This window comes from Malaclemys terrapin, chromosome 6 (assembly GCF_027887155.1).
Source record: "Malaclemys terrapin pileata isolate rMalTer1 chromosome 6, rMalTer1.hap1, whole genome shotgun sequence".
Taxonomy (NCBI): domain Eukaryota; kingdom Metazoa; phylum Chordata; order Testudines; family Emydidae; genus Malaclemys; species Malaclemys terrapin.
In genome coordinates this window covers 85368972-85393158 of record NC_071510.1, presented here as the reverse complement: position 1 = coordinate 85393158, position 24187 = coordinate 85368972, and the positions used below count along the sequence as shown (strand labels likewise).

At 41.8% G+C, this 24187-nt stretch overlaps 1 protein-coding gene across 7 annotated transcripts in view; it reads right to left on the bottom strand.

Annotated features, from left to right (window-relative positions):
• Window positions 1–24187, bottom strand: part of TNPO1 (transportin 1) — a 162107-nt gene that overhangs the window by 102403 nt on the left and 35517 nt on the right. For all 7 annotated transcript variants that reach the window (XR_008445279.1, XM_054031249.1, XM_054031247.1 and 4 more), the window contains 2 exons: window positions 16085–16160; window positions 8677–8826 (listed from right to left, as the gene is read on the bottom strand). Coding sequence is in view for 6 of the 7 variants with exons in the window: in XM_054031249.1 (XP_053887224.1) it covers window positions 8677–8826; window positions 16085–16160 (226 nt within the window). In the remaining variant the exon portion in view is untranslated. The remainder of the gene's footprint in view (window positions 1–8676; window positions 8827–16084; window positions 16161–24187) is intronic.

The window sequence follows — 24187 nt, the reverse complement described above, 5'->3', positions numbered from 1 at the left end:
GTCTGTAGGCCAATCCCACCCATAATCCCCAAAAATGTGCACATATATCACATCAATTAAGACAGGAGAAAAACTGCAGTAGTTCAGGGTAGGCCAGCTGCTTGGGCAAGCATAAAAATTCTGTTACACTTCCACACTCTCTCCTGCATTGAGCTGTGCACCCACAGGGTTTGTTACCATGAGGACAGGTTATTTACAAGGAACTGTGTTCTTCTGCAGGTAAACGCATCTGGCTCCTTTTAAACATCTAGCTCAGTGGTTCTCAACCCGCAGGCCACTTGCAGCCCAATCAGCACATGGCTGCGGCCCATAGGACATCTTCAGGGCCATACAGAGAGGGAGAGGGAGTGAGTGTGTGTAGACAGACAGCGTGGATATGACCCGCATAACAGAGCTGCTATGCGGCCCAAAATGGTAAATAGGTTGAGATTATCTAGATTGTGAAGATATACTTCCTGTCCTTAAATAGGGTTGAATACACTGGCTATAATGAAGTCTTATACCGCTTCAGGCAACAAGCTAAGCATCAATTTGCCTATTCACACTACAATGTAGGGAGGAGCATCATTAGACCCTACAATTGAAACACTTGCTGAGGCAACCGCTATCCAGAATGTTGTCTTAAGGGACACGAGTTTTAGGAAGGCACCCTTGAAAGGTTTAAAGGGAAGTCCCATTAGCTTGGCAAGCTCCAAATAAAAATTCCAGAAGGGAAATGGTTCCCTTCTGAGGAAAAGCATTTATTAAGTCCTTATAAGAATCTGAGTACTGTAGGTTGAGGGGGAAAAAATCCATTTTGCACTGCACATGCTCATAATCAGCTGAGATAACCACGAGTTGTACTTTTACAGAGATACTAGTTATACCTCAAGGACTGGTCACAAGTTTTCCAATATAGCAGGGATTCCCCCTAAGGGCAGGAAAAAGATTCTTGTTGCTGGACCACATGGAGAATCTCTTCCATTTTTGAAGATAAGAAAACTTCTCAACTGCAGGAAGATTTCTTGCATTCTCTCAAATTACACTGGTCTACAATTTTTGAGAAAAGTAGTCTGCTTCAGAGATAAAATGTGCTATTTATTATGTATTTTGATGTGCTGAATTCAAATATGACAATTAAAATAACTGATTGGCTACTGTTTCTAAGATATTTAAGTTTTTACATTTTATGTCTATGTATAGTGTGTAGACAGAGTTTTAATCATAAATTGTAAACCTAGGTCTTTTCATGTGTTTATGGTTGCTTTACATAAGATTTCACCTGTCCTGTTTACGTAACACTTTAAAAATCAGCAAAACGCTTATTTAAATAAAATTTATTATGAAACAAAAGGCAAAAAACTATTATGTACATAGTTAGTCCTATTCAGTGTCTACTGGGCGCTTCTTGGCTTGTCTCTTGTATTCATTAAATGGAGCATCTCTGGTCACTGTCCAGCAATAGTGTGCAAGCATTGATGGGATCCATTTGCCCTGACAGCGTTTCTCCATTGTTGCAATGTCCTGGTGAAATCGCTCGCCGTGCTCGGCGCTCACTGCTCCACAGTTCGGTGGAAAAAAATCTAGATGAGAGTGCAAAAAATGTATCTTTAGTGACATGTTGCAACCAAGGCTTTTGTATGCCTTGAGGAGGTTTTCCATCAACAACCTGTAGTTGTCTGCCTTGTTGTTTCCGAGAAAATTTATTGCCACTAACTGGAAGGCTTTCCATGCCGTCTTTTCCACGGAGGTACTTGAAAGCTGCTTGTGTTTTGTCAATGGCCTTGACAAAGTTCTTCATCAGACCCAGCTTGATGTGTAAGGGTGGTAACAAAATCTTCCTTGATTCAACAAGTGGTGGATGCTGAACACTTTTCCTCCCAGGCTCCAATGACTGTCGGAGTGGCCAATCTTTCTTGATGTAGTGGGAATCTCTTGCACGACTATTCCATTCGCAGAGAAAACAGCAGTACTTTGTGTATCCAGTCTGCAGACCAAGCAAGAGAGCAACAACCTTCAAATTGCCACAAAGCTGCCACTGATGTTGGTCATAGTTCATGCACCTCAAAAGTGGTTTCATGTTGTCATAGGTTTCCTTCATATGGACTGCATGACCAACTGGAATTGATGGCAAAACATTGCCATTATGCAGTAAAATAGCTTTAAGACTCTTCTTCGATGAATCAATGAACAGTCTCCACTCATCTGGATCGTGAACGATGTTGAGGGCTGCCATCACACCACTGATGTTGTTGCAGACTACAAGATCACCTTCCATGAAGAAGAATGGGACAAGATCCTTTTGATGGTCACGGAACATGGAAACCCTTAACATCACCTGCCAGGAGGTTCCACTGCTGTAGTCCGGAGCCCAACAGCTCTGCCTTACTCTTGGGCAGTTCCAAATCCCTGACAAGGTCATTCAGTTCACCTTGTGTTATGAGGTGTGGTTCAGAGGAGGAGGATGGGAGAAAATGTGGGTCCTGTGACATTGATGATTCAGGACCAGAAGTTTCATCTCCTCTCTCTTCCTCATCTGACTCAAGTGAGAATGATTCTGGTGCATCAGAAACCGGCAGTCCTTCTCCGTGCAGTACTGGGCGTATAGCTGAATGTTTGGATAATGCACAGTCCACTTTTTCTTCTTTGACACACCTTTCCCAACTGGAGGCACCATGCAGAAGAAACAATTGCTGGTATGATCTATTGGCTCTCTTCAAATCATTGGCACTGCAAAAGGCATAGATTTCCTTTTCCTGTTCAACCACTGGCGAAGATTTGTTGCACAAGTGTTGCAGCATATGTGTGGGGCCCACCTCTTGTCCTGATCTCCAATTTTGCAGTCAAAAGAAAGGTGATAGGCTTTCTTAACCATAGTGGTTATACTGTGCTTTTGTGATGCAAAGGTCACTTCACCACAAACATAGCAGAAGTTATCTGCACTGTTCACACAAGTACGAGGCATCTCTGCTCACTTTGGCTAAACAGAAATGTGTCCCTTTTCAAAATCAAACACTGAAAAATGAGAGCACGACATTGTATGATTTCTAGAGCTGATATAGGGCAATTTGTTCAGCAGAGTGATGTAAGCTTCGTTATGACTGCATCATCCATGACTTCTAGGAATAACATGATGCAATTCATATCATGTATGACAATACCAGCTTCAGATTGCATCATTCATTGTTTTGCCTAAAAAGCAAGTACTGTCCAAACCCAGTCATAGATTTATTCATAGATCCAGTCAAAGATGTATTTTAGTCATTTCTGGTTTAAATTGAGATCCTTTCCCTTTATAACTCACTTATCCTCCGCCATTCCCAAATCAAGGGTTGTATATACTGACCCAATAGCATATCTTGAAATCTAGAGCCAATCAACAATTTTAAGCATCATTTTTGTTCTCAGTGACCCAGAATTAGTAAACATTGACTACATTTATTTCAGAGGCATTTTGGCTGTAGAGCAGCATTATCCAGGCCAACAGGTGGGAGTTTCTCTAGGTAGCAGTGAAGTGCCCAGCTATTCCACAGAAACAAAAGGTCTAGAGATTGTGGAAGTGGGAAAGGATGTTGCAGGGAGAGCAGCAAGGGCTCAGTATACCAGCTCTGGGACCAGACACACTGGGAACACTAGAATAGCTACTGCTGTCTCTTGATTTCCTATAGCACTGAGAATGAGTGGGATTGAGGGAAGATACATAAGCCTTTGCTCCAGTCCAGAAAAAAATCCAATGACTTCTTGTCCCTGGCCTGCTCTTCTGCAGCATAAAAGGCACTTCATGTTTCCTCGGGAAGCAGAGATCCACTTTCAGGTTTCCAGTCTCCTGAAGGTTGCATGGACCACACATTTGGATCCTGCTTTCTCCTGCTGAGGAAGTCTGATTGCACATTGGTCTCAACAAGATGTAATTATAAGGCGGATCTGGTGTTTGGTGCACCAATACCAGCGTTTCTCTGCTTTTGTACAGATGGGTAGGAAGTAGATCCCTTCTTGTTTATGTACTACATGGCCATGATGATGCCCATCAGGACCCGTATCACTTGGTGTTGATTTAGTGATAGAAAGGTTCAGGTCCCAGCTAACTGCCCTGAGTTCCAGAAGGCACATGTAGAGCTTTGCTCTCTGATATCACAACTGCCATGTACGTGTAGTTCTTGGTAATGCCCCTCCCCTGCCCACATTGGAGGCATCTGTAGGAGCAGGAGGGGTTTAAAGCACTCAAAGTGAATTGACTTCTTTTAATATAAATGTTCTTGATTTCCCACTAGTAGTTGCAGAAGCTGGTGTAGAACAGTTAGCCTGCTCAACTTGCCTGCATTTGGGATGTGCTGCTTAGTCACCCTGTAATGTAATGGCTTCATATGTAAGCAGTTATACAAGGAGAAAAAAGTTGGGGATGTCCTGTGACCTATCAGCCTGAAAACTAACTTGGCAGGCTAACTCAGGTTTGAGATGAATTGGTAATACTTTATACAATTTATTAATTATGCATCCTACACATCTGTGTCAGGCTGCAAATTCCATTTTGTGCAGTCTGTTTTCTCTTCTCTATGGCTGGTTTGCCTCAGTGTTAGGTTGAAAATTCCACAGGTTGGTGGCAAAAACAACAACAACAGATGATAGCTGACTTAATTTCTCAGTTGCCGGAAATTTGTCCAGACAAAGGATTGGTCCCCGCTCGAAAAAACTGGTTTAGCCGTGGGAAAGCGACCTTGGCAACAAGGTTACCTGACAGGGGTTTGTGCTCCTATGGGGAAACTGACATGGGTGTCATCTGGTACAGGGGGCTGAAGGTTTTAAAAGGGCAGAGGCAGGTCTGCTTGGAGACTGCCTCCAGTACATAAGGGACAGACTACTCACCATGTAACAGCCTGCAAGAGACAGGGGACATCCTGCCTACCTGGACACTAATGGCACACCCATGACTCACAAGAAAAGAGTTCGCTAGAATGTGAGACATTGCACTTTCAGATGTTTGTTTTGTATGATCTATACTATCTTCTGCGTCACGTGATGAGGTATAAAAAAGACCAAAAGCTGTTAGATTGTGAAAAGTTTGTATGTTGACTACTTCACCTACGCCCCTGAGAGTCTGACTGTAAACCAAAAGCTTCACACCTTTTGGGTGTAGTTCTGGGAGATGGGTGTGTTTAAGTATCTCAGGGGTCAGTGATGATTCTGGGGGCTTAGGACAGATAGGCTGAAGAACCCCATTTCAAGGAAGCAGAAAGAGTCAGTGGATAACTAGCAAAGGATTTAAAAACAAAAACCAACCTACCTGGACTTTTAATATGTCAAAGAAGGAATCAGGAGTTTCCACCACTGTAATATCTGTTGGCAAATTGGGAAGCATGTGGAATGTGACGCTCCTTAAACTGTTTATAGTCACAGGTGGCATCAAGTGATGGCCCCAATAAGGGAAATCATCATCCAAATGGACATCAACCCCCACATCAGTCACTGGTGTAGTGACATGTGAGAGTTGGGGAAGGTATCGCTGAAAAATCAGGTCACCTTGTACCAAAGTCAGTGCTGTAGGCTGTGTTAACAGTGTTGGTGCTAATGAAGCATCCCATCATCTTTCGGTTTAGATGTTTGGGGCCAGTCAATCAATAAGAACCTGGATAGACTCTTGTATGAGAGACCACATTAACAAATGCACAAGGACCCTGCATTACATCTCACCAGGGCCCCTCCGACACATGGTGGGCTATTGCAAATCAAAACCCAATGTCAACATTGGCATTGGGCCCTCAAATCCTATTCCAGAGAGCACTAAGGGAATTTCTGGGCCAGTCTCAGAACACTGTAATCTCATAGATGAGGCTGGGTGACGAGGCAACAGCATGTAAGCTAAGGAGCCAATATCTGAGCAGAAGGCCCAGTGCCAAACACACAGACAGAAGGGATCATAGGGATTCTCAAATAGCGCCACCTCTCAGAGACTAGCATCAACTGGCTTGGCTCCAATAGCTCCCATGCCAGGAGTTGGAGACGGCATTGTTCCAGCCTGCTTAGCACTGAAGAGCTCAGCACCAGATTAGCCAATGAGGAGGAGCAGCAGCAGCAGCAGCATCTGTTTCTTTGGTACCACCTTCATGGTGCAATGTTCTGTCTTCTCCTCTCTTTTTGAAGGAAGGGAACTATTGCTCTTGCTAGAGGAGCAGAGGCTAACTCCATAAGTAAGTTCAATAGGAGCCTGGGCAATTATTGGTGCCTGGTTGCTCAGTGCCAACGTGGCAGCCTAGCAGACTGACACGGCTTAGCAATGGGCTTCTTAGGTTTGGCTAGTGTCAAATGCCCCCACCAAGAGCCAGGCCGTGACTGGCAGAAATCTGTGGGGAACCTGCAGTTGAGGTTGTGATGGAGAGCAGCCCTGAAGTAGGTGCCTCAGCACTCAAGTGTCATTCTAGCCTAGACAAAGAACTAGGTAGCTGGTATTCATCTTCAGAGTTATGTGCCCAAGAATCTTTGCAAGAATCCTTCAACGCACAAAAATAGCTACATTATAAATCCAGGCGCACTCCAAACCCCTTGTCACAGGGTTCCTCAATCACCCACCCAGTGTACTTCACTGCCTGGCCAGCTCATGTAGTCTCATGGTCACAAACAGACACCAGGTTGCTACCCTTTCACCAAGGTGTGTATTTACAAAGTTATCTTGGTTTAATGCAAGCTTACAGAAAAGGAAGGCTTCCCCACAACCTTCGCTCCTCAGTCCAGGCTCACCCTCCTAGCTTTCCTTCTGAGCTTCCCCTTGCTTCCTGTTCCTTCCATTTCTATCCTCCCAATTACATCAATAACCCAGTGATTACCACCCAGGTGCTCATGATCCCCCAACAGAAGGTGTTTAATGCTGCAGCAACGTAAGTGACAGGGTGCTACAAATAATGCCTTGTCTCACCCCTATTACTACAGTTCCATCAGGAGACAAGCAAATCCACTTCAAAGGAGCAACTGGGTTCTCTTTTCCAGTGTGAGCTACAAACAGCAGGCCACACAGGAGCTGAAATGCACTCCTTAACCAGCTCCACTGATTACTCCTTTGAGGTACATGAGAGCCAGCAGAGAGGATCTTAGGCATTTCTAAGCCCTGAGAGCAGAAGACATGCAGAAACTTGCCTCTACCTTGTTAACAGGAGAACAGAAATATGGGGGGGGGGAGGGAGCGTGGAGGGGAGAAAGAATCAAAGCAATTCTTTAAAAAAAAAAAAAAAAAAAAATGGAGGGAGGTAGAAGGGAGGGTTCGCAAGAGACAGGCATCCCCCTCTCCCTCCCAAAACAGCCGGGAGGGGGGGGGGGAGAAGAGAGGGGAATCCATACAGAAATGGACTTGAGGGATCAGACACACAGCAAATTTCTCTCTAATAAACCTAACTCCTCAGTTAGTAAGTAATCAGTCAAGATTATAGATACAAACTCCCCCTCACCCTCCAAAAAGCCCACCAGCTAGGACACAAATAGCAATATTCCATTTTCAGAAACTCTCTCTCTCTCTCTGACAGGAGACAGACTAAATTTGGTCAAACAGTGACTTTTCTACTGTTTGAAATATAACAGAAATAACACAAGTATTTAAAACATTAATAAGTTAGACAAAAGTTCAACAAAAAAGGCCAGAACTTAAAGTTTTGGGTTTTTTTGTCTGGTTCATTTGTTGTGTCTCTCATTGTAAGTGCTTCAGAACAGGAACGATCACTTTCTGTGCATTTGTACAACACAGTACAATGGTGCCCTACTCTTGATTTGTCCCTATTGTCTCTACCACGGTACAATTCACTAGAAAGAAAAAAAAATGTACAGACGCTGCTCCAAAATGTCAGCTGATACAAGATGTTTCAATGCTGTAGTCAACAGAAACTTAAATATTATTTTGAAACAGTCATTCATCTCATTCCAATTTTAGATGCAAAGCTTAGGGACAGTTATGAAATTAGTAACCAGTAGAACCAGCAACCTCATGTTTCAGGGCTCTCTATCCAATCACCAGCAGGGAATCAGAAAGGAATTTTTTTCCTCAATGTGCAGCTGGCTAGATGTATTTTAGAGTAGTATTTTTCATCTCTCTTTGTAGCCTGGGGCACCTGCTGGAATCATCTGGCATCTCCCACCTACTCAAAATTAAACCAACCCCACTGCAGGGACCTTGAGCATTGGTGGCACCTTGCTCTCTCCTGTTTTATGCCTGCGGTTTAGTCTTTTGAGGACTGAAATGCTTTAGCCTAACTGAAGCCTTTGGGCTTAATACAAGGGTAGCTGTGTGAAAATTTAATGGGACCGTGACATGCAGAAAGTCATACTAATGGACCTACTGAGTGGTCCCTTCTGGCCTTAAACGATGACACTTATGTCAAAAATTATTAGCTTGAATTCTCAATTCAGCTTTAAATAAGAAGGGAACAAGTCAGAAGTGTACGTCTCATGAGCCCGATAAAGAAAACTTTACACAGATGCAATATTAAACTGCATTTCAGTCTCATCCGTATGTTGCGTTCAAAACACATTAGTTTTGACAGTATCATACTTCTTACACCACTTTAATTTAGCTCTGACTGATCATGCAGATAATGTCAGTATGTTACAGATGTAGAAGTAACTCAGATTCTCCCTATTTATACATCAGAGGTAAGAAATACAACAAGAAAGCTGGAAGAACTACCAACAATAACAGAAAATTTGTATCTGGAAACTCACCTACAGTTGCTCTAATTAATGGGGAGGAGTCACCAATGTTGTTTAGACATTCACTCTTGATGAAGTCTGTTACTCCATTTGGAAAGTTGTGAAAATGCGCTTTCACGTTATTCTTCAAGATGAGACCACTCAGGGACCGTGTGGGTTCATCTGCAACAATACAATAAAATTACTTTCAGATTTCACTGGGTGTATAGGACACTATCAAATTTATAGAATTATGTACTCTTTCAAAGGGAAGAATCATACACACGTTTGGTACCACTAAATTTCAGTACCCCTCTACCCCCATAGAACATAAATTTGAATTTAACACAGTAAAGCAGTGCTCCGGGGGGCGGGGCTACACACTCAGGCAGATCAAAGCAAGTTCGATATAACACAGTTTCACCTATAATGAGGTAAGATATTTTGGCTCCCGAGGACAGCGTTATATCGGGGTAGAGACGTATCTCCAGTTCTGCTTTTAAAGACAATAGTTGCAATAGAGGGTAAAATATCCATGGATGAAGTTAAGGCTAACTACTAGCAATAGTTTCAGAATTAGAAATAAAATCTCTCATGTCTACTGACAACTGTATTAAATTAAGCAGCCTTGTGGTAGTGGTGTGTACTGCAAAACATCTGGATTCAGTTTCTCTTCCTTGTCTTGCAAGCCAAGCAAGAGAGATTAGAAGTGATGTAGGGACAAGTGCAATAAAGCCCCAAGAGTAAGTAGTACACGTAATATTACTGAACAAACAAGGTTCTTCAGACCTAGCTATTCCAAACGAAGGAAACCATGCTGTGTCCCAATATTTATTTTGTTACACTAGGATTCATATTACATAACATTTTAATTAAAGCTCTTGACAAAAAGAAAGTTATGAAGTGGTGTCTGTTTCCCCATGAATCCACTTGGCTAGATATAGAATAATCAAAGCTCACATCCCTTTTGGATTTTCTGGGTTTACCTATCTTTGCCTTTAGTTTCCCGATAAATTATAAAAAAACCCTTAGATTTCAAATGCCTAGGAGGCAAGAACTGGTCTACAAGTTTCTATAGAAACATTCAACCACTCAATACACATGATATCACTTAGATTACCGTACATCAAGGAATAAATATTTAACGTCTCAGGTTAAAGCAAAGAGCAGTATAAACACAAAACCACCTTTTAGAATTTTTAATAAAGATGGCATGAAAAACCTTGACCCAAAAGCAAAGTCCCCCCCACCATAAAGAGTTAAGAAGGTCCATAAATAGAATTTTTTAATGAGAACACTGAAATATACTATTTCAGCACTTAGAATAGAGAACAAGGCTAAAGTACAAAGCTCAATAAAATCAGCCACCAAAGAAATATAGCTGTTCACATCATTTCTAGAACGCTTGAAATTTGAAATACCAGAAGCTGAAAGTTATTATATCACTTGTTAGACTAGGATCCACAGAAAGAAGAGACCCAATTTTTCCAGAGTGGCACATGTTAAGACACTTTTCATCAGATTTAGATTAACTACCGGTAGTTAGAGCAGCAGAAGTGATCACACACACTGGTCTGATTAGCACTTCCCATGAGCCAGCTTCTATAGCCATCCAAGGCAACTACTTAGTGTCATCTATCTTCTGGCCAAAAGAAAGGGGCTGACCAGATGAATGGCTTAGAGCTCAGAACCATCAGGCTGGTCTATGTAACGTTTCTACTTGTCTTCCAAAATTCCATAGTGCAGGTAGTCAAGACCACACGGCAGCCATGCCGTACGTGAAGAAGAAAAGGGGCACCTATTTCTAACCCATGTATCTGGAAGCCGTCTACTTCTGAAATTGGTACCCAAGTGCCCAATGGTCCTCAAGCTCTCCAGAGCCATAAACAACTGTAGCAGGCTTCCTGAACAGACAATCAGTGGCCAACCATGAATGGTCCTTGCCCAGTTCCAGGACAAAAATGATATTCCATTGGTGGGCATTCCCCACAATAAACTTGTTTGCCACAAGTACAACATAATATGTCAGAATGTTTGCTCCAGAGGAGGCCTGAACCTAGGGTCGCTACAAGATGCCTTCCTCTGGTAGTGAAGATGTATGCCTTTCTATCTTCCCGGGGGTGATCTCAAGATAAGAGACAAAGTCATGATTATCTTGGTAGGAGAGGCATTTCTTAGAAAAACAAAACCATCGAATCAGTTTCCAGCTTTTGCTATCCAGGTTCTATACTTACCAGCTCCTCCAATTCACAAGGTTCTGGAACGGAGTTTGAAAAAAAAAAAAAAACAACAACAACAACAACAAAAATAGCCATCGATAGTGGTGGTGGCATGACTGCCTCGTCTGGAGACTAAGACAAAATAGGGGCTTGAGAGATAGCCTTTGTGTCCACCCTAGCCTCCTGTCCTAACAACGGTGTTAGGGGGTTGGTGGAGGAGATAGTGACCATAGTCTCCTGGTGCAGTGGAGCTAGAAGTCTGTCAAAGTGCTGCCAATATGCTACCCAACGATGCCAGTATGGCCATAGAGGAGGCCCCTACAGGAGAGAGGATAGTACCAAGGACTGATCCCACAACCCCTGATGTGGGCGAGGGTCCTTGTCAAAGTATGGATTCCTGTAATGATGCAGAGGGGAACCCCACACTGATAAGGAGGAGATTCACCGAATGCCTCCCTCATCCTACTGAATGTCCTTCAATGTGGTGGTGGTGGGTGAGGGGACAGGGGGTGAAGAATCCTGTGGTATCAGGAAGCGTTGGTAATCTGGAGATTGGGGTCTCAGTTCTGAGACTATCACTACCCACATGTAGTGGGACTCTGGCTTGTCTAACACTGACAGGTCCCTGGAGTAACGGAATTCCTACTGTACTGACTGGATCAGTACTGATGTAGCAATTGATCTGAGCAGTACTGTTGGTTTGGAGTGAGTTGGCTCTGAAGCTGCATACTTTGATTTTGTTGGTACTGACGGAGCCTAGCATGAAGACACTGTTGCTAAGTCTGAAACAGACTGTGCTGGGGCCCTGCTGGCACCATGATTCTCCAAAGTGCTGCGGGATCTCCCTGCTCCACTGGTACTGGAGGAAGTGTCTTTCGCCTCCATGGCACCAAGTGAAGAGTTCTAGGCCTCAACACCATACACCTAGAAGAAAATTGGGACTTCCTTGGGAGCTGGCTCCTAGTGTGGGAGACCACACTCCTCTTCAGAGCCTTCCCCGAGTCCTCCAAGACCTTCTCCTTTTTATGCGATATATTAGCCAAAGTTGAAGGGGCAATGAATCTCTCCAGACACAAAATGTACAGAGGGTCTCCTCACCTGACTCAGAAGCAGGCCAAAGGGAGTGCTCCATCATCAGCAGCTTCAGTTGGTCTCCTGATTCTTCCAAACTCTACATTTCAGAGCCAGGCAAAAGTTACTTGGGAGAGTCCCATATCTCCCAAAAACGTAACAGATACAGAGAGTGGACATTGCTGGTTGGGATAGCCTCTTGACAGTGTTTAAAAATCTGGGAACGAGGCATGCCCAGCCAAGCCAAATAAGCTCCCCAGAAAAGTGGAGAAGGAAAAAAAATAAAGGTAATTCTATACCTTCATATACCTATACCTATACAGCAGCCTTCAACTACCTGAAGAGGGGTTCCAAAGAGGATGGAGCTCGGCTGTTCTCAGTGGTGGCAGATGACAGAACAAGGAGCAATGGTCTCAAGTTGCAGTGGGGGAGGTCCAGGTTGGATATTAGGAAACACTATTTCACTAGGAGGGTGGTGAAGCACTGGAATGCGTTACCTAGGGAGGTGGTGGAGTCTCCTTCCTTAGAGGCTTTTAAGGCCGGCTTGACAAGGCCCTGGCTGGGATGATTTAGTTGGGAATTGGTCCTGCTTTGAGCAGGGGGTTGGACTAGATGACCTCTTGATGTCTCTTCCAACCCTGATATTCTATGATACTCCCAACAATACTAACTACAAAACATGCTGAGGCATGCGCAAGGTGAAACAAAATACAAGAACGAAAACACATGGAGTACAAATTTAGAAGAGTCAAAAGGGTGTTCACATCTAGCATCCACCATGGAATAAATTAAGGGGATGCCACATATTCTAGACATCTAGAATGGTCTAGATAATAATTAGTCCTGCCATGAGTGCAGGGGACTGGACTAGAGGTCCTCTCATGGTCCCTTCCAGTTCTATGATTCTATGTTCATTTCCAGATAAGAGTCAAACTAGGGTCGTGCACATCATTGCTAATGTAGGCCAGCCTCGGTGTGTTGGACAACTATTTATGCGCAAATGCAGGCCCTTCTTGGGCAGCTGGAAACCATCCCCACCCACGAGTACACCTGGGTGTACAGCTCAGCCTATATAAGCAACTAAGTGCGAAACTACATGCATTACAGCTAGCCATTTACAGGTAGCAGCAGGGGGCACCAGAGAGCTTCCTGAGGGAGCACCAATTGGGCACTTGATGGATCTGATTTTAGAGAAAATCAGGTTTTCCAGTTTTTTGATTTTTCACCAAAATCAACAGGCTTCTGCCCATTAACATCCGGAACATTCCCCACAATTGATCAGATGCTCTTTTGAAAAGTTATTGCTTGACAAACAGGCAAATTTTCTCAAGTGCAGGGCTCTGCTTTGCTCGCTCAATTATATGTCAGTCTATTTGCATTACAGTAATTAATTCATGTCAGATAGGGCATTTAAAAAGAAAAGTTACTAAGTACCAATGGTATATAGACAAGAGGTTGATTACTAATGATTCATAAAAGGTAACTGAAATAGAGACCCTAAATTATTAAATCATACTTAGCCTGTCAAGAATCATTAAAACTCAAATAAATTTAGTCATAAAACCCTAATTGTTTGTTTTAAAACACACAGATCTGAAACAAAGATGCTTTGTTTCCAAAGATTATCTAAGCAGCTCCCATTGAAATCCGTTTTTCCTCTCCAATCCCCTCTCTCCCTTTTTAAAAATAAATGTAATTCGTTATTTTTAAAAATAACTTTTGGATGATTCCAGTTAACTCCGCCACAACAATATCCTGGGCTAGAAGGTTTATTAGTCTAGGATATGGTAAGGAGTCAACAGGAAGTATCAAAAGTTATACAGTATTGAAAGTTATACAGTATTGTGCTCCAGCATAGACCGGACCTGTAGGATCAGGATTATAGGGGCTGAATTCCTATGTTAACTGAGAAATATTTAATATCTAGAATTAGGTGGGAAGGCTGTCAAAAGTTGAACATTATGTTTATAGGTGCATGACAGATAAGTTGAAAATAGGAGGCAATCAAGCCATAGGGATTTGCATAAGAACTTCATGGTTAAAGAACCAGTTGTATGGACATGCAAATCTCAACATTCTGATTGTCCAAAGGCCATTATTAGGAAGAGCACAGGGACCTGCATAATTGAGCAATAAATACATAGTTATGGATCAGAAGCTGTACAGCCATCCATGTGCTGCATAGCTAAGAATTCTGTTTATGGTATTTTGAAACTGTAATTATTGCTACTCATTAGCAGACAGTATCAACATTCCAGCATCAACCCTACCAGCATTGTTTTAGGTTCTTACTGAAGTTATGTTCCTATATTTAGGCAGTTGGGACAAATCTGTTTTCACCTTTACATGAATCTACTGTTGATCAGGGTAATGTCAGATAAATTAACATGGAATGCCATGGACTGTGTACACTGAAATTGAATGGAAAATATTTCAAACACACAGCACTTTAAGCCAGAAGTGCTACCCTTTATGAGGCCACTTAGAGAGCACTAACAAAAGAGGGGGAGGTCCCGTCCCCCCCAAGAAAGCAAAGAAACACATATGGTCTTACAATTCTGCTAGCACTGCATAAACATATACTAGATCATCAGCCCCCACAGTGAAATGTCAAATAATATTCACTTATCTGTGCTTTTGCTTCCAACAGTGTTATTGCAACAGGATTCTCATTCCTCTGTTTTACCTCTTTAGTGCAAAACTAGCAGGCAGTACTCTTCAGCTTTTAAAGATTTTTGACACTTCAGAACAGCAGTTTTGCCAACTAATCAGTTCCATCACATGCCTTGTGATGTTGGCTGTTTTTACTAAATCTCCAATTCCCAATTCAAAATACTCTTTTGAAAATTATAAATTATGTAAGTGTCTAGCCTCATGGGAGTGGAGAAAATCCTAAATAGCTATGAAACCAGGAAACATTAAAAAGAACCCAACAGTTATTGTTTTTCAGTATAGGGTCATGATTTTTAAGCTAAAATCCTGTTTTTTTTAATATTTAGAGTCGCCAATATTGCAGCATTAATGGGGTAGAGCATGAGTCAGATCCCTATTGGCTGTCACACCTCATCCTGTCAGGGTGTGAACACTGCCCCCCAAAACAGTCTGTTCCTTCAGTTGCCCAGGAAGCAAGCATATCAGGATATAGGCCAATTTATCAAATGATGATGATCAATTAAAAAACCACGACCACCACCACATACCAAAGAAATAGAAACAAGTATTAAAGTACCTTAAGAAGATAAAGTCACAACCCCAAGAGGTTCAGGGTGGGGAAAAATGCACTCTGAATTATTAGGAGAACTACAGATCTGCAAAATAGACTAGTGGAAAAAAGCCTTCACATAAGAAGTTGGCTAAAAATAAGGATATCCTGAAATAAAACAAAACAAAACTTCTTATAAGCATAGAAGAGTCTGGCCTCTCCTACCTTGGAAACAAGTGCTACCACTCACAGTATGAACAGAGACACTCTTAAACACTGAATCCAAGCAGTAACATTTGTAAGTATGTAGCGGCTTCATGGGTGTCTGAGAAACATTCCCAAGGCAGACAGTGTGGCAGCCTAGCCTCAGTCTCATTTTTAAGACAGAAGACATAGCAGTATAAAATGCCGTCAGACATCCATTTAGACAGTCCTCTTGATAACAGCACTGCCAAGCAAACTGGGGTCTTCAGAGAAACCTTTAACACTACTTTTCTAACACTGCAAACTCTCAATCAGAAACTACTAAATATGCCAAATTGTGTAATGGTTTTAATAGCATGCACAAACTACTTGGTCTTAATCTGGTTAGAAATTCATTTGATTCGTGACCTCTGAACATCCGCCTTCCAACAAGGAAGGTTACTACACGATCTAATTTTACTCTGACGAAGCACTGATGCTAACATCCAGGAGCAAAAAAAAGGAAAGCTAGAACGTAGTCTGGTCTAAAGTCTTGATCCTACAACTGGCAATAGGCAGACAGGCCCTTGAGCCCACCCAGCTCCCTAATAGTCAGTAAAGCTCCACACAAGTGTACAGGTCAGCCTGTGGAGCTGGTGGCAGGATCAGCATCTAAATCTATCCTCCACTTCTAAAAAATCTAGACAAATGAATTAAAGTCATTGGACAATGCCTAGAATAAGACAGCAAAAACCCAGCAACTTACCTTCAGACTTCAATTTCGTAAGAACAAATATCAGGTAGTTGTTAAAATCTGGATACTGATTCAGTTGTTCCAGTTTCTAAAAAAAGTAAGGTTGTTAAGGAAAATGTTTATGTTTCAAAGATTACACTAAAGTTGACACTGATTACTTCGACGTGTAATTGCTGTTACTTCCAAATAGCACTCTACTTCCACAGTGACAAACCTTAAAACACAAATGATGCTCTCGCACATGAGACTCTTTCCATTCCACTAATATCTCAGGAGGATGTTAAACAGCAACTATTAAAGTTAGACATTTTTAAGTCAGTAGGCCCACATAAACTTGCATCCAAGAGTTTTAAAAGAGCTGGCTGAGGAGACCTAGACTGGTAATGTTGATTTCAAAGAGTTTCAAAAGACTGGGCTAACACTGTGCCACTATTTTAAAAAAGAAACAGGATAACACAATTATAGGCCTGTCAGTCTGATAATGAAGGGGGTAATATGAGACTTGATTAATAAAGAATTAAAGGAGGGTTCTATAGCACTGGTCTACAATTTCTGAGAAGTCGTATGCTTCAGAGATAAAATGCGCTATTTATTATGTATTTTGATGTGCTGAATTCAAATATGACAATTAAAACAACTGATTGGCTACTGTTTCTAAGATATTTAAGTTTTTACATTTTAGGTCTATGTATAGTGTGTAGATAGAGTTTTAATCATAAATTGTAAACCTAGGTCTTTTCATGTGTTTATGGTTGCTTTACATAAGATTTCACCTGTCCTGTTTATGTAACACTTTAAAAATCAGCAAAAGGCTTATCTAAATAAAATTTATTATGAAACAAAAGGCAAAAAATTATTATGTACATAGTTTAGTCCTATTCAGTGTCTACTGGGCGCTTCTTGGCTTGTCTCTTGTATTCATTAAATGGAGCATCTCTTGTCACTGTCCAGCAATAGTCTGCAAGCATTGATGGGCTCCATTTGCCCTGACAGCGTTTCTCCATTGTTGCAATGTCCTGGTGAAATCGCTCGCCGTGCTCGGCGCTCACTGCTCCACAGTTCGGTGGAAAAAAATCTAGATGAGACTGCAAAACATGTATCTTTAGTGACATGTTGCAACCAAGGCTTTTGTATGCCTTGAGGAGGTTTTCCAATCAACAACCTGTAGTTGTCTGCCTTGTTGTTTCCGAGAAAATTTATTGCCACTAACTGGAAGGCTTTCCATGCTGTCTTTTCCTTGCCATGCAGTGCAAGGTCAAATGCATCATCTCGAAGAAGTTCACGAATCTGAGGACCAACAAAGACACCTTCCTTTATCTTAGCTTCACTTAACCTTGGAAATTTTCCACGGAGGTACTTGAAAGCTGCTTGTGTTTTGTCAATGGCCTTGACAAAGTTCTTCATCAGACCCAGCTTGATGTGTAAGGGTGGTAACAAAATCTTCCTTGATTCAACAAGTGGTAGATGCTGAACACTTTTCCTCCCAAGCTCCAATGACCGTCGGAGTGGCCAATCTTTCTTGATGTAGTGGGAATCTCTTGCACGACTATTCCATTCGCAGAGAAAACAGCAGTACTTTGTGTATCCAGTCTGCAGACCAAGCAAGAGAGCAACAACCTTCAAATCGCCACAAAGCTGCCACTGATGTTGGTCATAGTTTATGCACCTCAAAAGTTGTTTCATGTTGTCATAGGTTTTCTTCATATGGACTGCATGACCAACTGGAATTGATGGCAAAACATTGCCATTATGCAGTAAAACAGCTTTAAGACTCGTCTTCGATGAATCAATGAACAGTCTCCACTCATCTGGATCGTGAACGATGTTGAGGGCCGCCATCACACCATTGATGTTGTTGCAGGCTACAAGATCACCTTCCATGAAGAAGAATGGGACAAGATCCTTTTGATGGTCACGGAACATGGAAACCCTAACATCACCTGCCAGGAGATTCCACTGCTGTAGTCCGGAGCCCAACAGCTCTGCCTTACTCTTGGGCAGTTCCAAATCCCTGACAAGGTCATTCAGTTCACCTTGTGTTATGAGGTGTGGTTCAGAGGAGGAGGAGGATGGGAGAAAACGTGGGTCCTGTGACATTGATGGTTCAGGACCAGAAGTTTCATCCACTTCCTCGTCTGACTCAAGTGAGAATGATTCTGGTGCATCAGGAACCGGCAGTCCTTCTCCGTGGGGTACTGGGCATATAGCTGATGGAATGTTTGGATAATGCACAGTCCACTTTTTCTTCTTTGACACACCTTTCCCAACTGGAGGCACCATGCAGAAGAAACAATTGCTGGTATGATCTGTTGGCTCTCCAAATCACTGGCACTGCAAAAGGCATAGATTTCCTTTTCCTGTTCAACCACTGGCAAAGATTTGTTGCACAAGTGTTGCAGCATATGTGTGGGGCCCACCTCTTGTCCTGATCTCCAATTTTGCAGTCAAAAGAAAGGTGATAGGCTTTCTTAACCATAGTGGTTATACTGTGCTTTTGTGATGCAAAAGTCACTTCACCACAAACATAGCAGAAGTTATCTGCACTGTTCACACCAGTACAAGGCAACTCTGCTCACTTTGGCTAAACAGAAATGTGTCCCTTTGCAAAATCAAACACTGAAAAATGAGAGCACTACACTGTATGATTTCTAGAGCTTATATAGGGCAATTTGCTCAGCAGAGTGATGTAAGCTTCGTTATGACTGCATCATCCATGACTTCTAGGAATAACATGATGCAATTCATATCATGTATGACGCAATACCAGCTTCAGATTGCATCATTCATTGTTTTGCCTAAAAAGCAAGTACTGTCCAAACCCAGTCATAGATTTATTCATAAATCCAGTCAAAGATGTATTTTAGTCATTTCTGGTTTAAATTGAGATCCCTTCCCTTTATAACTCACTTATCCTCCGCCATTCCCAAGTCAAGGGTCGTATATACTGACCCAATAGCATATCAACAATTTTAAGAATCATTTTCGTTTTCAGTGACCTAGAATTAGTGAATTTTTACTACGTTTATTTCAGAAGTATTTTGGCTGTAGAGCAGTGTAATTTATGCCAATCAATATCAGTTTATGGAAGACAGATGCTGTCAAACGAACTTCATCTCTTTCGATGAGATTATAAATTTGGTTTGTAAAGGTAACGTTGAATGTAATAGATTTCTGGAATGCATTTGACTTAGTCCCACCGACAGTGTGATTAAAAACTAAAAAAGGTAAAATTAATATGACACACTTTAAATGGATTAAAAACTGGCTTACTGATGGGTCTCAAAATGTAACTGTAAACAGGGAATCTTGGAGTGGTTGTGTTTCTAGTGGGGTCCCACAGGAATCTGTCCTTGATCTATATTATTTAACATTTGTATTAATTACCTAGAAGACAAAAAAAACAAAAATTGGGGGAGTGCTAAATAATCAAGAGGACAGGTCACTGATTCAGAGTAATCTAGATCACTTGGTAAACTGAGCACAAGAAAATAAAACATGTTTTAATATGTCTAAATATAAATTATGCCTCTAGGAACAAAGAACGCTGGCCATACTTCTAGGATGGAGGACTCTATCCTGGGAAGCAATGACACTGAAAAGGATTTGGGGAACATGGTGGATATCCCACCATGTACCCATCAACAGGAGATCCCAAGGTGATTCTGTGGCCAAAAAGGGCTAAGGAGATCCTGGAATGCATTAACAAGAGAATTTCAAGTAGGAGTAGAGAAGTTATTTTGCCTCTATTTGGCACTGGAGCAACCGCTGTTGAGATACTGCGTCCAATTCTGGTGTCCACAATGCAAGAAGGATGTAGATAAACTGGAGAGGGTTTGGAGAAGAGCCACTAGAGTGATTAAAGGATTAGAAACATGCCTTACAGTAAGAGACTCAAAGAGCTCAATCTATTTAGCTTAACAAAGAAGGTTATGGGGTGACTATCACAGTCGTGTGTGTGTGTATATATGTATATATCCACACACACAGATATATATAAATATCTATCTATCTATATATAGATGTATTAATATAGATACATAGGGAACAAATATTTACTAACAGGCTCTGCAATCTAGCAGAAAAAAGGTATAACATGATCCAATGTCTGGAAACTGAAACTAGACAAATTCAGACTGAAAAGGTAGCATAATTTAAAATGTTTTTTTTTTTTTTTTTTTTTTTTAAGTGAGAGTAATTAACCATTGGAACAACTTACCACAGGTTGCAACACAGTCTCTATTACTGACAATTTCTAAGTCAAGGCTGGATATTTTTCTAAAAGATATAGTTTAGGAATTATTTTGGGGAAGTTCTACCCAGGTGGTCACACAGGATGATCATAATGATTCCTTCTGGCCTTGGAATCTATAAAATAGCTAGCACAGAGTGTAATGTAGAGGGTAAAAAATTTGAAATCAGTTTCCAGCAGTTTTAATACTGAAGCACAACATTTGTATGCAGCTTGAAAATGCAGGTCTTAATTAACTTCTAAGCATCCCGGTAAAGTCCTTTGTACTATTCATGGTTAAGTATTTAAAATATGAACAGCGTCAATTTTAAGCAAGCCATTGTACCGCCATTCAGCAAGACATTAAAGCATGTGTAACATTTTCATTTTTACTGAAAAATAATATTGCATTTCACCACTAAAACTGACTTAGTATGGTCTCTGAAGCATAAAAGTATGATCTTTAAGACTTCAACAAGACTACTCTCTTGCTTAATACTAGGCACATGCTTAAGCAGCTTGCCAAACTGCAGCTTAATTGAGCACTAAGTTGAGAATTTTTTTTAAGCATGAATGGCTGATACATTGTAGCATAATTTTCTTTTGGGGGGGGGGGAGGTTACTTAAGATGGTAAATATTTAATAGAAGATAATCCTTACATATACATGCCCATTTCCTAGAATACACACATATATATATATATATATACACACACACACAGGGGAAGGATTATCTTCTATTAAATATTTACCATCTTATATGGTATTACCATCACATATATAGATATAAAAAAAATATAAAACTCCTGGGGAAAATCTGCACCACTGCGATGCAGAAAAATACCCCCTCTCCCCGCAGATTCCCTTCACTTCCTTGCAGAAAATGGTTTCTGTGGGGAAGCAAAGTGAAGCTGCACCAGTGCTCACTCACCCCTCCTGGCAGCAGCAACTCAGGTGTTTGGGCAGCCAGAGGAGAAATAAATCACTTGGGGGCAGGAGGTCTGGGCATGCCTTGCCAGCACCCAAGGACCTTAGTCCCAGCTGGGGGGACAGGGGTGGAAGGAGGACAAAGATGGAGTTCCCCCTTGCACAGAGCAGCCAGGGCTGGATCAGATCGGGGGGGGGGGGAGGAAGGGGCAGACTTGGCAGGAGGGGGCCAGGGGGGTGAGGCTCAGCTGGGGGTGGGGGGGGTTATGTGGACAGGGGAAGCAGCTCCCTGTACAGTGACCCCTCTCCTCAGCCACACATCTGGGAACCCCTCCACGTCAGGAGCCCCCTCCATACAGCACCCCCCCACAGAGCCCCCTGAACTCTCCCCTGCATCAGAAGCCCCCCACACCTGGACCCCCACCCTATTGAGCCCCAACCAGCTGCACCCTGATCCCTCCACCCCACTAAGTCCCATCCCCCAGCCCCCACACTGAGCCCTAACCACCTTCACCTGGACTCCCGTGCAGAGTCCCATTCCCCCTGAACCTAGTCCCTGTGCATCCAGATTCCCCCACACTGAGCTTCCCGCACCCAGCTTGTGCCACACGGAACACTGTTACTCTTGAGAGAATTCTTTGCCAAAAACACTAATTTGTTTTTTTTAAACAAATTTTAAAATTTGTTATTTTGACAAATAAAATATGCAGAATTTTAAAATGTTATTTGTCAAAATAACACAGAAACAAGAATAATCACACCATTTTCAATTATTTTGGTAATTTATTTCAAAACACTTGTTAGCAAATAATTGAAAATGGTGTGATTATATTGTATAATTTTGACAAAAAATATGCAGAATTTTAAAATATTGTGCACATAATTTTTAATTTTTTAGTGCAGACACGCACATTACCAAAAATGCCATGGAGGAACTATAAACAGTATTACGGTGTTCATTAATGAGTCATTCTAATGTACCGCAACAGGCCTACAGGTTTTCTAAAATTTGTCATTTCCAGTTATTCAAAATTTGCAAGTATTTCACTGCTGCTTGCCTAGCAACAGTGATTTGGCATGTTGCTAAATCCTTTTATTTCCACACCCTGGTTAACTCACCAGATATTTGAGTACTATTGAAGCTGCAAGTGTGCAACATTATCATGCTGTTAACTCCTATATTTAAATTATATATTAGAAAACCAATTACACAAGAAAATTTCTAAATGATCAAGATTATTTGCTTAACAAGCAACTGTTACCTGACATTAGTTATTCAGTTTCTGAATATGACAGTTTCAAATAAGAAATGACCAAAAATATCTATAAATACAAATTAGAGCTATCAGGTAATGACTCCATTCAAAAATAAAAGCTTTACAGATTGGGCTACCAATGCCCATATCTCTCCTTTGCTGTGAAGTTGAGTATGAACTATGGTGGAAAAGCCTCTTGTGTGGAAAAACAGGGTTGGAATAACAGAATCAATATGGCATGTGCTACACATCTGTGGGAGACGGTGAACCCTCTCCAAGAGCCAAATAATTGTAGTCAAGACTAGCATGACTTAGGCTATATCTACACTGGCACTTTCATTGTTAAAACTTTTGTCGCTCATGGGTGTGAAAAAACACCCTCCTCCCCGAACAACAAGTTTTAACAATGAAAAGCCCCAATGTGGACAGCACTTTGTTGCCAGGAGCTGTGCTGCCAGCCACAAAGCTACCGTTCCTCCTTGGAGGTGGTTTTGTCACCAGGCAAGCTCTCTCTCGGCGATAAAGAACGGCTACACAGCGCACCTTACAACGCAGTGTAAGCATAGACTAAGATGTATGTTGGGATGCAGCCATTTTGAGATATTCCACTTTTAAACCTACAGAAATAACCACCACAAAAATCAACTGGAGTCAAACCTTGCTATTACCTCTGCATTGTCCCGTTCTCTCCCTCCCCCCCAAAAAAAGGAAAAATATAGTGCAAGCACAGCAGGAAGGAGAACCAAAAGATGTTTTAGGTGGAAACCCCACAACAACAGTGAAGCTACTGGCCTAGGATCCACAGGATTTTCCAGCTCTAACAGCTTCTTCCTCATTCACTCTTTGAGACTGTTGCCAACTTCACATTTCAGGGTTTGTCTGGTGACTTCCTGCTAAGTCGCTAGATGTAGCTGTTTAAGCACTCAAAAAGACAAAAATGTCACTGAATAAAATTTCCAGATTGTTTGTGTGTGTGTGTGTATATACACACACATATTATATATATATATATATATATATATATATATATATATATATATATATATATATACACATACACACACAAATATAATCAAAAAAATCATTTACAAGCAGCTCAATCGTGTTAATAAAATCCATTCCACGCTCTCTTCTTACTACATTCTGTTGCACACCAAAAGCAACTACACCAGTACACTGTCATCATCAGGAGAGCACCCGCTGCTCATTAGGAAGGAAACTGCAGCCCTCTGCTCATTGGGAAGGGCGCTCTGTACAGGGCAGCCAGGCTGGGTGGGATTGGTTAATTTCAGCTGAGCCTCCCTTTCTTGCCAGCCTGGATTTGAGCCAACAGGTTAGTGAAAGGGAATGCCCAGAGCCAGGGGTAAGAGGGCATTCACCTGAACTTAGCGCTGCAGGGAGCCAAGAAAGTAGATTTAATCTAAAATAAATAAATAAATAAAGTCAGTTAGTCAGGTCCCTTCCCCCCACTTCCAGAGTTTCATTTCTCAAAAACAGCTGGACAGCTAATCCCAGGCCAAACCAGGGGAAGGTGTAAAGGGGAAGCAAAATCAAGCTAGCGCCACCTTTGATCCTGTAGTAAGGGCTTCATCCCTGGAGGAACGGTGACCACTCCCCTGCCCCACTGGGACACACGGTGCGGTCTCATCCCCCCCATCTTCCATCTGTGCAACTCTTCTCGCTGACTAATCTGACTCCCCTGCC